Below are 12,870 nucleotides of genomic sequence, written 5' to 3' on the forward strand. Positions count from 1 at the left end.
ATTCAGAAAGAAAGGTCATCAGCACCGCGCTCGACGAGATTCACAACCATCCCCTTATGGAAGCCAGAAGTTTTGGACCCTAGTCCCCGCCTACATCGGCTCTAACTGCTTTAAAATCCCTAGTGTGCCTTTTAAAAGAAACGGGACTCATTGAAAAACTGTAGAATGTGCGAACTGATGCATTCTTTTTTTACTTGTCTTCTCCTGTTTTATTATATTTCCTGTCCTTACCCCATATCCCTGTGTAGGGTAGCAAACCAGACACTTTATCTGGGTAAGCTCTCTGCCTTTCACCTCATGTTTTCTCTCCTCCTTCAGCGTGGTGTCACAAGTTGCAGAGAACTTTAATTTCTTTTTGTAGATAGAAAATGGTTCAACCGGGCATCAACCTCATGCAAAATAAACGCAAGGTAAGTTATTCTGCGAAGACCTTGGCATAATGTCTCACTTCGGAGTCGCAGCAGCGATGTTGGGAGTACTACCAGTATGGCAAAAGGCTACGCTTAATCTGCTTGTTTCAGGCTCACCCATCTACACAAGCGCACTCGAAGACGAACATGAGGTCTGAAATTTCATGTGCAAGCCCTCTATTGGCATGAAAAGAAATCATAAGGAAGTGTACAGTCTAATTTCCGTGTGGTAAATAAATCACTTAGCTACGTTTGACTGGATGTCTTATTTTCCTTTCATTAATAAGTAAATCCTATATGAGAGATTAAGATGCAGTTTCGCAGTGCCTTTAATTGAGAACGGTGCTTTAGTTACGATTGGCTGCGTACGTTATTCCCTCAGCGAAGTGGCTGTGTTAGTTGAACTATTGGCTCACATCAACATTTACGTCTTCTGTGACACGCGGGAAGCACGTTTTCGACGTTATTTGGTAAACGCGATGCAAAAAATGAAAGGACTTCCTTCAGAACTCAATAAGGACGACTTATTGGTTTCGGTTTCTTTTTTTTTTCATTTCAGAGTAAGAACGTTGCTTCTTTAAAGACCGATGAGCCCCCGCCAAAAGGAAATATTCATTTCACGAGTTCTTCTCGAGAAGATCACATGGAGCGGCGCTACCAAAGAATAAAATTTAATGAAATTTTGAAATTCCTTGTGTAAAACTCGCTTTAAGTTAGCGAGTAACACACTTGAACAACCAGCTCGTTTCGAACTAGTGCTGAAAACGCTAATTTGAGGCGCAAAAAAAAAATGCGGATCCGACGTGCATCTTAGGATCCGTGTGTAGAGGTTAATCGAATGCCAGGACGTTCCCCCACTTTTCATTCTTGCGCATTCCGCGTAAGGGAAACTGGTGTGTGCGCATGCGCCCTCGCGCACCCGTCCTGCGCAACGTTATTCACGCGGCGATCATCTCAGATAGCCATAGTTAGGGAACGTGTCCTGTTTTTCCACATTGTGAAACCAGCCGCTCTGCGCTGGTCGGGGTGTAACGATAGCATTGAACACTCTGCGTGTATGTGACAGCGTGGATATACTGGACATAGTGCGTATAATAAGAAACTGTGTAAAGCTTGCTCCTATAATTGGTGCGGTTACTAGAAACTGACTATTCTTCCGCACTCCTCGTTAAGAGGAAGCTTTAGCTCGGGCCCAACTCCGACGCGGCCTATTCAAATACATGTAAAACGCAAAAACGTTTTTATGAGATAACCCCTGCACCGATATTGATAACATTTGTTGCATTTGAAAGAGAAAGTTAAATTCTAGTGACTGTTGGAAGCGGAATTTCGATTTGGGGCTTGAATTTTCTTAAATCGATTCTCAAATATTTGACCGTTTGAAAAAAATAGAAGCACGAAGTTTACAAATTCATAGCTCTGCATCAAGAACTGATATCGCGGTTCTGTAAACGGCATCTATTAGATCATTTAAAGCGGACAAATTCAATATGTCATTTTACATCTTACGTGAATTTGTTACGTTGGTTACAAGGGTTTTGCAAAAGTTTTATTTCCCTATGATTAAATTTTTTATATTCATGTGTAACAAATCAATTTTGTCCGCTTTAGATGTACTATTAGATGCAATTCACAGAATTGTATTATCATTTTTAGTCGTTGAGTTACAGAGTTGTAAACTTGATAGTTTCGTTTTCTCAAAATTTACGATTTTTGCCAATTTTTAATAAAAAATTGACGACCTAACTCGAAAATTCAAAACCAACAGTCACTAGATTTTAAGTGTGTCTTTTAAATGCAACAAACCTCGTCAAATTTAGTGCAGTGGTTGCCGAGAAAAACGAATTCTCCTTTTACATGTATTTAGATAGGAGCACTCGAGCTAAAGCTTCCTCTTAAAGCAAGCTTTCTTTTACGGTCAAGTCTAATAGCAGACCTGAACTAATTGGACACTCCAAATGATCAAAGGATAAGGTAATATAGCAATAAGTATTATCTATATACCTATTAATCTACATTACCTAAGGTAATCTGTTTTAGTAAGCAACCTGTACAATCCGAATTCCAAATCGGGAGCTGAGGCAGCCGGAATTAGTATCCAGCGCTCAGTAACCTTCTGATACAGGTGGGTATAAACGCAAACTTCAACAGCCTGCCGCAGACAACGACATGCTGTCGTCGAATTTGGCAGCAGATAATGTGCACCCCAGAGGCTTGCCGGGTGCGGTAGTTCGACGCCTCAATTAAGCTGTAGTTTCAGTAACCACAAGAAGTCCATCCATTGCGATGGGTAAGCCAAACATATTTTTCGTGCCAACCCACGCCCAACCGGCCAAGTTAAAGATCTACAGATAGTGTCCCGATGGGCTTACGCGGGAGGCTTGGGCCTGAAGAGCAAGGTACGACGACATTATCTTTTGAACTTCCCGTAATACTTGAGCGCTGGTGAGCGCAGGTTCTCCCTGCCACAAATGAGACCTTGTTCGTTAAAAACAAAAGAGCCCTACTGCCAGAATGACGAGCACGATCCCGATAGCGCTTATGCCCACACTGATAACAAGGTGCGATAGGCAGCGAGACGCGAGGCGGTGGAAGCTGCCTTGAAAGGCTGTCGCAGGCGTAAGAAAAAAGAAAAAAAGAAGACACGCTGCCCCAAGATATGACAGAGCGGCTGCAGACTCGTAATCACTCACGTCATTGCGGCAGCAAAGGACGAAGAGAATGGAGACGAAAAGGACGAGTGCGTCTGGCGGTTGCAGCATGGCGCGCCGCCCTACGCGAACGGTCGATAGAGTGCAGTGCTGGCACCGTGGTCATGCAGTCTGTCTTCTGTTGCTCTCGTCAGAATTCCAATGCCACAATTATCGTCTGGTCGTAAGCAGGCGTCCGACGGAGGCAGACGTCCTTTAAAGTATGCTGGGCACATTTGCCTGGGCAAAGGCCTTAGGGTCTTGACAGTTCAGAACTGAAATCATACATATTAACAGACTGCTTACAGAAAGCACCTTTTAATATAAAGAAACTAACGTGGACGAAAGCTCCCTGTCATAGCGGTTCTCTGCCGGGCAGCCAACTACCAGGAGTTTGCAAAATCTCAGTTGTTGACAGCCGCATTCGAATCTTTCCAGGACGGCTGAAAGAAGGTTTGTATAACTTCAATTTCGGAAAACAAGGCACAAGCAATAACTTGTCGGAAAGACTAACGAACGAGCGGTGAATGACGAGAATCCGCTCTTACACGAGGAGAAGAAAAGCAGGCTATGCTTGTCTTTGTCATATTGAATCAAACAGTAATGCACACGTTAGTGTTTCATCCAAGTCGTGATGCAGTGGCCTTGAATTCAAATGCTTTCCCGTGGGAACATCGCGGCGCCGAGAAAAGGGCGACCACCGACGCATGCAAACTTTGATCGCCGTGGCCTCGTTATCGAGTCGTTGCAGAGAACCCGTTCTTTACACACGGCATGCCGTCGCGCAGGGTCGTAGAACACTCGTTAGCCGAACCAGTCCAGTGGACCATGTCGCTGTCAGCGCGGAAACATACAAACTAATTCACAGTTTCTGTAAGAGCAAGATATTTTAATGGCACTTCGACGGAGTATAGTGTATGCTGCATGATGCTCGAAGCGTTTTAAAGTTTGCGAAGTGATGACAATAGGCAAGTAGTTCGCAGTTCTCAAGAGCTCATCTAATGTGATGCTCGAACCGGTGTTCTGGCCCGGCCTTGTGGACACGACTGGGACACTGGCAGCTGTGGACGCCCGGTCTGCCGTGCAAAAGTCTTCCTTCAATTGTGGTGAGATAAGCGTCCTGGTAGGGTTTGTTTTTGTTCGTTGCTTTCTTAAGAAAGCAAATCGTGGTTCTCAATTTTGTCAAGCTGAGGGCATCGGGCACAATGAGAAGAAAAACACGGGATGCCTGCCGACCCTGATGCTGGTGTCCCGCCTCTCAGATTCAGAGCAGAAAATGTTAAGAAACGTTTTTTTAGTGGGGAAACAAGTGCACATAGTTTACGTGATGTTATACTTCCTCTTCCATGATGGCAAGATCGTCATCGCTAAAGATAACAGGTCTCCGTCACAGAACCCTTCAGCTTCACCGAGTGGCTACATTGTAATTAGGTTTCGGCGTTGATTTACTAGGCTGACAAGACCTCAATAATGGAGATCATATGCAAATACCACTGGCATTGATAGAAGACAAGAGCTAAGTGCACTCGTGGCCGAGTAGATACTTACGACCGTCAAAGATTCATAGAAGCAAAAGTGTCGACGAACGAACGAACAAGAAATGAAAGTAAACACCTGCAAAGGGTAGTTTACAGATCCTGTTTAAACTTTCCCACGTGTTCTCTTGTGGTGGGAAAGCACGTGACTTCAGCGCATCGGAGTCCCCAAAAAGAAAGAGAAAAAAAAGAAGACCACAGTGCGACGTTGCTTTTCAGTGTTTGTAGTTGTTAACACTCTCCAGCAAGAACGGCTCAACCACTTGGTGCCACTTTCACTTTTTTTTCTCTGACACTGTCGGCTGTAAAGACTGTTTGGTTCTCGAAGTTATATCGATAACGGGTTTTCCCGTGATCCTGACACCACGACGCGGACACGTGAACCCGACACGGAGTCTTCTTCTGCCACCCACCCCATGAAGGCCACTGAGGCTTTTCTGACGGTGAGCTTCATTTCGGACTGTAAAAAGTGATTCCAGCTTTCTTCTTCATTCACGTGCATCAAAATCGTTTCCTTCCTAAACGCCTTCATCGTCCTTTCCTTCATTTCAATCTTATTTTGATCTCCCCCTTTATTCTGACTGCGAGTATAGTTGCCTAGAATAGAACAAACCGGCTCAAACCAAGCTCACCGCTTCTTTTCCAGTCATTAAAGCTCTCATTCTGTCTCGCGAGGTTCACACCATATTTTTCCGGTTGTAGCCACTCAGGTGTAATGCATTATCATTCTAGCCAACAGAGCTACGCGATGAAACACAAAATAAGCTTGCCAAGAACACACAAGGTTGCACCGGGCTTCTTGGCGATATACTTTACACACCGCGCTTCTACACGCTGTACGCGTGTTCTGTGTACGGATAAACTAAAATGCATTATTCAACACAAACGGTACGACCTTCCCCCTTGGATCGCTTCGCGTTGGATGGAAACCTCGTTAGCGATCATTAAAAAAAAATGCACTTCCCCTCTTTCTCATACACAGTGACATGTCGTGCATTCTAAAGCCGGTTTTATGTTCTTTGCGCAACACAAGTGCACCAATATTAAGGCGTAAAGCTGTTTTTAGGCACTTTCAAAAAATAATTAAATGAAATCAAAACCAAGAAACGCAAGAGCGCAAAAAAGCGCGACGCACGACAACAGTTTAACGGCGAGCTACTCCCAACATTCGCTTTAGCGCCACGTTATCTAATCTAATTAAATTATATCTACTCTAGCCGAAATAAATTCTGGGCTTGAACGTCCCGAAGCTGCCCAGTAGCTTATGCGGGACGCCTTAGAGGAGGGCTACGAATTAACTTTTTTTTTAGGGGCACACGAGATTCTTTAACGTCCTTCCAAAGCACGGTGAGCGGGCGTCCTTACATGCCGTCTCCATCGGAGTGCGGTTGGCATGGTAATCGTACCCGTGACCTCGTGCTCGGCAGCAGAACGCCACCGAGGCGGGTCTTTATCATCGCGATAAACCGATACCTAGTATGACAATCATTGCTTCCACCCCCACCCCCACCCCCCGCCCTGTTTTGGCAGTAGAAAATAAAACACAAAACACAAAACAAACGGCACCAAGGTGAAGTTCTCGCTGCCTTACGCAGTAAAAAAAAAAAGGAAGAAGGAGGAGGAGGTATGGAAGCGCTAGAAGCCTGAGAACCAGCGTTACACTATGAAATGAAATTAAATTGTTTACTTGCACTCCTGTACATTTGCAGATGGAGGGACTGTAAATAAGAAAGCTATCCTTCAACAGCTTGACGTGTCTACAGTCCTTGTTTACAATCACCAAGCGCGATTCCGATACATTTGCAAACGCTACGCGGTTCCTCGCACCGACATAATCCGATCTACAATTGGCAACCGCGTAATTCCTCTACTCGGAACGGGCGCACGGTAGGAGAGCTTCCCACAGGCATGCAAGAGTCAACCAAGACACGTCGCACACCCCTTTGCTGCTCGGCAACATCGGTTGCAAAGGCACCAGCCCACGTTCTTCCTCCTTCGCTCTTTGTTTTTTCCTGCCTCGATTCGAACCAAGCGAAACCGATGGGCAATGCTCGCGACACGTGGGCGACCTCGCTCTCCGCGAGAGCACTTAGTGCGCCGGCTGTAAAGATTGCACCGCTTCGGCTAAGCAGCGTGGCTTCGCGGTCAGTGCGCGTCATTAGGCACGATTCCCTTCGCCCTCGCCCAGTTCGACAGTGGCTCGCGGCAGGCGGAGGGAACGATACGGCAGCCCTGCGTACGTGCTGGCGACCTACGCGAACCCCCTATAGCTAGCAGAAGCTTGATGTGGGTGAGTCGGTTACGCATACTTGATGAAATGAGCGCTACGAAGACGCGGACGAAAGAATAACAAGTACGACAAACAAGGCGCTACTTCCAACTAAATGTTTTTTGAAGAAACAGAACTTTAAATAGATGCAACCAAGAATGGCCCATCGTGACATCACGACCTCCCTATCGCTTCAGAAAAGCTATCTCTTTTTCAGGAAGCGTCACTGAAGGCTATAGCTACTATACTATAGCTATAGCTACTATATATACTATATACTATACTATATAGCTATAGCTACTATAGCTATAGCTACTATACTATAGCTACTATACTATAGCTACTATACTATAGCTACTATACTATAGCTACTATACTATAGCTACTCTTTCGGCTTGCGCTGTGGAGAATGTTCGTGATCTCAAACACGAATCAAGATAGTTCTAGTTTTTTTTTCTTTTTTTTTACGTTCGTGCAGAGCAATTCGGTTAAAACTTTTGACATTTTCGCGTAATCGATTTGGCCGCCCACCGGACGCAAATGAAATCACTACAGCCTGTTAACGAGGCCCCGGATTTTTTTTTTTTTCTGTCTCGTGCAATCAACACCCGAGCGATTACAACTATACGAATTGAAAAAAAAATGATTAAATTATGGGGTTTTACGTGCCAAAACCACTTTCTGATTGTGAGGCACGCCGTATAGTGGAGGACTCCGGAAATTTCGACCACCTGGCGTTCTTTAACGTGCACCTAAATCTAAGTACACGGGTGTTTTCGCACTTCGCCCCGAATATATACGAATTGCGTTAACCGTCCATGATTAATCGCGTTCGTTCGGGAGCTGGCCAGTTGAGTTCCCCCTGATTTACCTCCGACGAAAGCATCTATGTTATCTTTCTTTTTTTTTAATTCATTGTATCCTGGTCCCGCTACGTAGAGAAAAATATATATATATATTTTATATTAAATTCCGAATTCAGAGCCAAATTTTTCCAGAACATTATTCATTTCGCTTCGAAAACTTTATTGTTCCAGCCCTTCTACGTACAACCCTTATTCCAACTGTGTCATGTCGTTTTTCGCAATCGTAACTATCGCGCACGCTAAGTGACAACGAGATAGCGGCATCGTTCAGAGTTCAAATTCAAGTAGGTAACCTTCACGATAACCTTAAGAAAAATAAATGGGCTGGACGGAACACGTAACGAGTGAGACAGATATGCGGCTGCCTATCGAAGAACGGAATGCGTCTAAAGGGAAGGCATGCACTGTTGGAGAGAAAGAAAACAATCGGCTGGACTACGAAGATAAGAAATTGGGACACGGGTTATTCCTATGCTTGGGCAAACGACCAATGTCTCGATGCGGGAGAAGGGCAGAGCAGTTCGAGCGGACATCACGTGCACAAACGTTTTTTTGCCATACACGTACGATAGTCGCCATATTCATCGCGCAGCCGTCATGTCATTTGAAACCACGTTAACTGCAACAACGCTCATAGGAAACTGTAGAAACAACATTGTCAGTAAAATGAAGGTAAGAAGTGCTTAAAGAATGAACCGGCCCCATGGCGAGAATGAACACCCCCTTTAAACGACAAAAATAATTATTTAGATATTTGGAAGCGGAAAACGCAGTTTAAGAGTACGCACACCTGCAAGTGAACAGTTTTCACGCCTCCAGAAGTTATGCACAATCATAAACTTTGTCTGTTTAAATGCCAGTTATCCTTGCCACGTATACAACCCGTGTCTTCACCGCACTCTCATTCATGCCGGTAAGGAAACAAGAAAGAAAAAAGAACTCTTTCCAGTTTTAAATATCCTCTACTCTCTCAAAGCATATAACACCAACTGGAACACCCACACACGAGGTCATACGTGTAGTGCATCTGCTCGATCCAGCGTTACGTTCACCTGCCGCTGCTCTCGACACAGTCAAGCCTCAGGTCACGCAAGAGTAGCAAATGCGGCGCCGTTTCTGTACGTGTAAACTCTTCAACGCGACCGGTTAAATTTAAGTGCAACAATAACGTGCATAGGTCGCGAAGTCCACCATTACGTCCCTTCGTCAATTCTTTCGATGGAGTTGCACGGTAGCGGAGGGGGAAGAGGTCGCCATAGCGCTTGCAGCGACCGAAGGCTACCGAAGTAACAGATCATTGACCATATTAACAGACTCCAAAGCTGCATGCAGGCATTACATGCAGGGAAGAGTCTGTAAAGAGGCCCTGCGAATCCTCCTCGGAGCAGGAACCCTCGGAAATAAAGTGACACACAAACTTTTCTGGATACCGGCCCATACCGGGATAGAAGGGAACGTGAGAGCAGACAGTCTAGTTCGCGAGATCACATACCGAGCTGGACAGATAGAGCCTCTCGAGAACCCTACAACGGTGGAGCCGACGTGTGCGGAAATATTAAACTACTATAGAGGGCAGAGAATCAAATATCCTCCGCCACACACACTACTTACACAACAGGAAGCAGCCGACTGGAGAAGGCTACAAACCGGAACTTTCTATAATCTACACATATTAAGTAAAATGTACCCGACACAATACAGAAACTCCTGCCCATGGTGCGGAGAAATACCAACTCTTTACCACATAACATGGGAATGTAAGCATAACTACACATTCCATAAACATAAAAACCCGAGTGCGGAGCAATGGGAGGGCCTGCTCACCAGCAGCGAGCTCACCGCCCAAAGGGCGATCGTGCAGCACGCGTGCGAAGTGGCCAGGCTCAGTGGAGCCCTGGAATAGGGGCACACCCATGCTGAGAAGCCAGGCAGCAAGCGCAAGACGGCTCACCGCTAACCTCCTTGATAGAACCAATAAAGTTTTTCTCTCTCTCTCTCTCTCGATGGAGCAAACTCTCGGGTATTTCGCGTAAACTAACAAGTCTGACAGCGTTTCGTTGCACATAAACCGTGCAATGCGACTCTGGCCGAATCCAAAGGGAAGAAGAGAAAAAAACGCGGCAACTTCGCGACATGTCAAGAAACGCGAAAGTATACCCGCACGCCCATTGACGACCGGAAATTATTTTCATAAACTGTTTTACTCGTGATCGGGAACGTCACGCTGCAGATATCGCTCTTCACCCCTCTTTTTTTTTTTTATTGAATCCGCGAAACATTTAGTCAAACTTTTTGACCGAAGTAGTGCGGTGATACCAGGACAGATGAAAGCGGCGCAAAACAGTCGAGCGCGAGCAAAGGTCGAGCACACACTCAAAATGAATGACGGGATGACACAGAAGTTTACGGGCATCCGAGTGTCCGTTCTTTCGTATACAGCCGCCGACATACTTAATCAAAACGCACCTCACGCAAACCCCCTCTTGTGTGTTCGTGTGTGTATGCGTTTGCTACGGATGGTGCCAGAGAACTCTGGCGAGGAGCCTTGAACGCATACTATAGCTTAACGCGTCTTTCTTTCACAGCATTCGATTTGGGCGCCATACTTCACGGGTTCGCTAAATTTAAGTCGCTATCGATGTGTCTATGCATTGTTCGGGTTAGGTACGGTGGCTGTACAATTGTCGCGCCTGTTCTACGGAGGCATCGCGGCATGTTTGTTTTCATGCTTCCTAGCGTGCGCAAAGCACGTCTGCGAGCCCGTCCGACGGCGTTCGAAGGTCGCTGCAATTATTCTTTTGTTTCTATTGTTATTATTAGTGCACTCACACTCCGCGCGGCTTTTGACGCGTCAATCACGAGGATGCGGGGAGACGATCGCACACTCACCCAGATGCCAACGACCATCACTCCCACGAAGTACGCGACGATCACCACAATGTCCCACGATTCCAAGTTGACGCTTTTGAAGGACGTCTTGTCACCCGCCGTTTCCTCCATGATGACTTTTATGCCGGATTTTCTTTTTTAACGCACAACCAAAGGGCGGGATTTAAACGCCTCCCCCAAAATATAGGACACCGCTCTAAAGCGAGAGAACTAGAACACCCTATCACACCGCACTCACTCACTCACGCACTAAACAAGGACGAGGCGTTCTGTCCGCACCGATCGCGTCGTCTCGCGCACAAATGTTGTATTCGTCGGGGGGCAACGATCTTTCTCGGTCGTCTTCGTCGTCGAGGGAGGAAAGGACGGCAGCCTCTTCCGTTCCAGCATTCACGGAAGGGACGGGGGGTCTTCAGAAAACAACGGCCAGCACGGGACGGACCGCACGAAGCAATAAACGCAGCCGACGCTTTGTCGCGCAGTTTTAGTTCGCTCACTTCCACTCGGGAACTTTAGTCGGGATGCAGGCGACGGTGCGTTGCACCGGGGAACTGGTAGCGTGGCTGCTACCGTGTACGCGGATCAGTCACTTAACAGGACCCGCGGCGTCGTTCGCGCGAAAGGGTTGAGTGAAGCGGCAAAACAAAACAACAAACGAAGGCGTCCGCGATGCCGCCGGGTGCGCCTATCTCTGTCGCACGTCCTTACGTTTCTAGGCTGTCCGGAGCGGCGGCGACGCGTTTATAACGAAGCTGGAGCGCTCGCTCGCGCGCGCGCGCGCGCGTGGTGGAAAGGGAGAGAGAGAGAGAGAGAGCAGAGGTGGCGATGTGATGTGCCTCCGGCGCCTCCTCCCTCTACTGCCCCGTGCGTACCTTTTACACGAGCAGCGACGTCGCTTGCTGCACCGTTGCGCCTCAGGTGCGCCCAACGGCGCGCCCTTCCCTCTCTCGCGTACTCTCCCTCCTCCTCCTCCCGGCGCGCGTGCGTGCGTGCGAATCGCACAGCGCGATATACGGTCGCCGCCGTGCGTCAGAAGAGAAAACAGTTCCGCTTTTGCCGCGCTCTTGCCGCCGTTTCCGTCGAGGTTTTTACTGGGGAGTGGCTTCTCGGTTGCTGCGGTAGCCGTGTAGCTGCTCTCTCCTGATCGAATTGCAACAGGCTCGATGCTACCTTGCGGCGGAGCGCCTCGGAGTTCGATCCACATTGTTCAGTCATTCTTTCTTTCTTTTCTTTCTTTCTTTATTTGTTTCCATTGCTAAAATACAATGATGGAGGCTATAAGATAAAAGCTGCAATGAGGCAGCTTGAGGTGCCCTTAGCCCCCGTGTTACATGGTGGCAGTGAGTAGCGCAATCAGCCGTACGCAAAGAACATTACATATAAATAATAATTACAATCATCAATCAATTCAAGAGAATTTTCTATAACGGAACAAACAAAAAAGCAACAAAGAAATGGGATAAGGACAAATAAAACTAATGCAGATATTACGCACCACCACAATACATACACTTGGCAATACGTAAATAAAAGTGAAAGTCGCGTACACTTGACGATGCATAATTAAAAGATATGCCAACATTCTGTTGGCATATCTGTCATTACTGCGGGAGGAGTCCCGTATGGCTTAGCTGCTGGCTACTCTCGATGAAGGAACAGTGCGGGCTAAATTACGCGGGAGTTCAGGGCGGTTCTACGTCATTTAGCTGTTGCCGCGTACTCGCGGTGTTTTTCTGGTAAAGATGCGTCACAACAGACCCGATTGCTGGGTTTTACGAAGCATAGAAGTGCTGAGGCTACGAGAGGCACCGTAATAAATGGCTCCGGAACAATATGTCGAAGACTTAGGGATTCTATAACGTGCACCCTAAGTTTTCTTTTTCTTTTTTTTTTTACACAGGTATCTTCGTAGTCTGCCCAAGCTCGCAGTCGGGAATGCGGCCGCAAGTGGCAGGGAGTCGAACTTCCGACCTCGTGCTCCGTAGCAGAAGGTCAAGGCCACCTGCCACCCCACAACACTGGGCCTTTTGCAAAGTTCTGTGCTTTGGTTACCCTGCATAGCTCCGAAAAAGACACGAGAACGATAGAAAGCCAAGCAAGTTGGTACGGTAATCGGTATCCGTGGTAAAGAAAGGCAGGAGGAGCACAAACACACGGGCACAAAAAATAACGAGAACAATACAAACGCCAACAGTAAACTGAAAGGTGCAA

The 12,870-nt window shown here is 46.8% G+C and overlaps 1 protein-coding gene across 1 annotated transcript in view; it reads right to left on the reverse strand.

Moving 5' to 3' along the window:
- LOC139056255 (sodium/glucose cotransporter 4-like) overlaps positions 1-11,386 on the reverse strand; it is a 60,796-nt gene extending 49,410 nt beyond the window's left edge. Inside the window, exon 1 of the mRNA XM_070534329.1 lies at positions 10,660-11,386. Within this exon, the coding sequence (XP_070390430.1) occupies positions 10,660-10,770 (111 nt within the window). The 5' untranslated portion in view covers positions 10,771-11,386. The remainder of the gene's footprint in view (positions 1-10,659) is intronic.
- Between the last annotated feature and the right edge of the window lie 1,484 nt (positions 11,387-12,870).

This window comes from Dermacentor albipictus, chromosome 2 (genome assembly GCF_038994185.2).
Source record: "Dermacentor albipictus isolate Rhodes 1998 colony chromosome 2, USDA_Dalb.pri_finalv2, whole genome shotgun sequence".
NCBI lineage: Eukaryota > Metazoa > Arthropoda > Arachnida > Ixodida > Ixodidae > Dermacentor > Dermacentor albipictus.